Source organism: Alexandromys fortis, unplaced genomic scaffold (assembly GCF_014885135.2).
Source record: "Alexandromys fortis isolate MF-2015 unplaced genomic scaffold, M_Fortis_MF-2015_v1.1 scaffold_422, whole genome shotgun sequence".
Taxonomy (NCBI): Eukaryota; Metazoa; Chordata; class Mammalia; order Rodentia; family Cricetidae; genus Alexandromys; species Alexandromys fortis.
In genome coordinates this window covers 317,169-320,145 of record NW_026068291.1, presented here as the reverse complement: position 1 = coordinate 320,145, position 2,977 = coordinate 317,169, and the positions used below count along the sequence as shown (strand labels likewise).

At 51.1% G+C, this 2,977-nt stretch overlaps 1 protein-coding gene, 1 long non-coding RNA gene and 1 other non-coding gene across 3 annotated transcripts in view; all 3 read right to left on the bottom strand.

The window, feature by feature from the left end:
- Window positions 1-8: 8 nt before the first annotated feature.
- On the bottom strand, window positions 9-707 carry LOC126494904 (uncharacterized). The gene is made up of 3 exons (XR_007590089.1): window positions 607-707; window positions 391-428; window positions 9-181 (listed from the first exon to the last, which is right to left on the bottom strand). It is a non-coding gene; the product is annotated as an uncharacterized lncRNA (long non-coding RNA).
- LOC126494909 (small nucleolar RNA SNORD48) lies at window positions 270-331 on the bottom strand. Its single transcript, XR_007590092.1, has one exon. It is a non-coding gene; the product is annotated as a small nucleolar RNA SNORD48 (small nucleolar RNA).
- A 2,081-nt stretch (window positions 708-2,788) lies between the features above and the next one.
- Window positions 2,789-2,977, bottom strand: part of LOC126494906 (heat shock 70 kDa protein 1A-like) — a 3,804-nt gene continuing 3,615 nt past the window's right edge. The window contains exon 2 of the mRNA XM_050132405.1: window positions 2,789-2,809. Coding sequence (XP_049988362.1) covers window positions 2,789-2,809 — 21 coding nt within the window. The remainder of the gene's footprint in view (window positions 2,810-2,977) is intronic.

Below are 2,977 nucleotides of genomic sequence, written 5' to 3'. Positions count from 1 at the left end.
CAGGGGTGCCGACGAATTCAGACAAACGTGCACACATTTTTAGAAAATAAGCAAGGGATAAACAAACGTTAACGGCCATGACGCCTCGCTAAGAAAACCGTCTGAGATAACCTAAGGACCTTCTGTCGCCCAATACTAACCTTCCTTCAGGAGAAAGCAGCCAGCGGGTGTCCTCAAACCCCTAACAGGAAGCAAGACAGAAGCAAACCGTTAAGAACTCCAGGCCACGGAAGTTTAAATCCCAGCTACCGAAGACGCCGGCCAGGGGCGGTCAGAGCGCTGCGGTGATGGCGTCAGCGGACACTCAGAATCACCAGAGGTCATCATTACCGTCGCTCCCCCGGGTCCAGTCCCTCCACACCCCGCCCTGCGTTCGCACCATCGACTCACCATCGTGGCCCTGGGTCCCGCCGGCGCGGATCAGAGACCTGGGGAGAGAGGACAGTGTGAGCACAGACCCGGGAGACTGCGGCCCGCGGCCCTCCTCCCGGGCTGGGTCAGTTCCAAGGGTGGCGTCACGGAGACATCAGAAACTCTAGTCTGTAAATGTGGGTCATCCTGCCCAGCCCCACGCCGCGGAGCCCTCCCCACGGGACCCGGGGGTACCTGCTGCACGACCTCCACGGAGGGAGCAAAGCCAGAGACAAGGCAAGGATGCAGGCCCAAGGACGAGCACACAACAACGCGGCAGACACGCGTACAAAGAGACCCGCTGCCGCCCGCCCGCGCGCTTTTATAGCCGCGCCAGCCCGGGGTCCTGACGCGCGTAGTCGTCTTCGGATATGCCTGATCCGGGCGCGCGCAGACCAATGCGGAGGGAATGAAGCGGAATTATGTCGCTCACTCTTCGGAGTGGAGAGTCATGCGTGACTGTGACTTCTGCTAAATTACCAAAGAAAAGGAAAACAAAAATGGAAGCAGGCGGGTGGCCTAGACGCCCAAGGTGGGGTAAAGACCCCGGAGAGCCGGCTGGGTGTGTGTGCGCTCTCTGACCGCCTGGAGGTGTGTGTATTGCAGCGGTGATTCTGTTCTGATCCAGGCTACCTAGGGGACTCAGGTCACCTCCACGAGCCAGAACGATCTGAATTTGCATCTCAGCTTCTGTTCTCCATCCTTTTTATAAAAAAAAAAAAAAAAAAGCGCTTTATTGGGTAGTAAACTTTTCTCCCCTACACCCCCACCGTATCCCTGGCTCATTTGTAACTAACTAGATAGTCCAAGATGGGGGTCCAACCATGCTTAGACTTACAGGCGTGACCCACTACCAGCTCAGACATCTTTGTCAGTTTTAAAAATTAATATTATGGCCGGGCGTGGTGGTGCATGCCTTTAGTTCCAGCACTCTGAGGCAGAAGCAGATGGATTTCTGAATTCTAGGTCAGCCTGGTCTACAAAGCAAGTTCCAGGGCAGCCAGGGCTGTTACACAGAGAAACCCTGTCTCGAAAAACACAAACAAAGAGATTAATTTTATTTATGTATGTGCACACCACATGTGTGCAAGTGCCTGCTGAGGCCAGCCACAGCGCTTTGGATCCTTTGGAACTGGAGTTACAGGAAGCTGGGAGGCACTTGCTGTGGGTGCTGGGCACTGAGCCAGGACCTGCTGAAGAGCAGTAAGTGCTCCTAACCTCCTAGGCCTCTCTCCAGCCCCCTTTGTCATTTTTCTGAGACTGCAGTTCTGCATTCAACACTCCTGCATTCACTTCCGAATACTGGAATCATATGTGTGAGCTACTTTGAGCATCTCTGGCTTTGTTTTTAAAAATACATTTTAGCTGGGAGGTAGCTGTATACAATTTTAATCCCAGCATTCAGTAGGCAGAGTCAGCAAATCTCTGAGTTCAAGGCCAGCCTGGTCTACAATAGGGGTTCTAGGACAGCCAGGGCTACACAGAGATACCCTGTCTTGATAAATAAATAAATAATAAATACAAGTTGGAGGGCCAGGCTGTGCCCTTTATGGAGCTGAAGGGTGGTCTAAGACGCTAACTCAGAAACAATATTATAAATGAAGTTTGGAAGGTCACTGTGCATACAAGAAATGGATTTTCTCTGTACTCTTTTCCGTTATTCCATCTGCCCTCCCTCCCTTAAAACTGTAGCCTTCCATCAAAACTCTCTTGTGAGGTTGGGGTGGTGGCACCGGCCTCTGATCCCAGCACTTGGGAGACAGAGGCAGGCAGATTTCTGTGAATCCGAGGCCAGTCAGGGCTATGCAGAGATCCTGCTTTGTAACATAATATAAACCTTTTAAAATCTAAGAATCCTACAGTAATTATTTATTTGATAAGCTTCTCGGTTCCTAGAGGCCCGGTTTCCACCGGGGAGGCTATTGGAGGAGGCTGCTTTCAGTTCTACACTGAGTACATGTTCCGGCTAGACATGACTTCTCTCTGGTGTGGCTTAGCAATAAACCCATCTCTAATGAGCAGTTCATGAACATAATCGCCCCGACCTCAAGAATTAGTTTCTGGTCATAAAACTCTTGCTGCTGGCTTCTTTACCGCAGGGCGGCCTGACACCTTCTGTGTAAGAATATGCTGGAAATGAAGGTGGGTGACCCTGGCCCAGCTAGTGATTTATTCTTGTTGGAGCTGGGGATTGTTTTTAGGGCCTCCATGCTAAGCCAGCATTCTGTCATCGAGCTACACCCCAGCAATTCTTGGATTATGTCATTACACCGATAGGACGGAGACTCGTGCATCAAAAGGGCTTTTTCTGCTATTTTCCCCCTATTTTCTGCCTGTTTGTTTATTCAGGCCTTGGACAAGCTAGGTAAATGGTCCATTATTTCACCAGGTTTACTGCCTGGAAGGAAGAGGGCAGATAGAGAGAGTGGGTGTGAAAGTGTGCTGTAATCCCAGCGTCTGAGACCAGCATAGGCTAAATAGCACATTCCAGCACAGCCAGGGCTACAGAGAAAGGCCATCACTCTCTCTCTCTCTCTCTCTCTCTCTCTCTCTCTCTCTCTCTCTC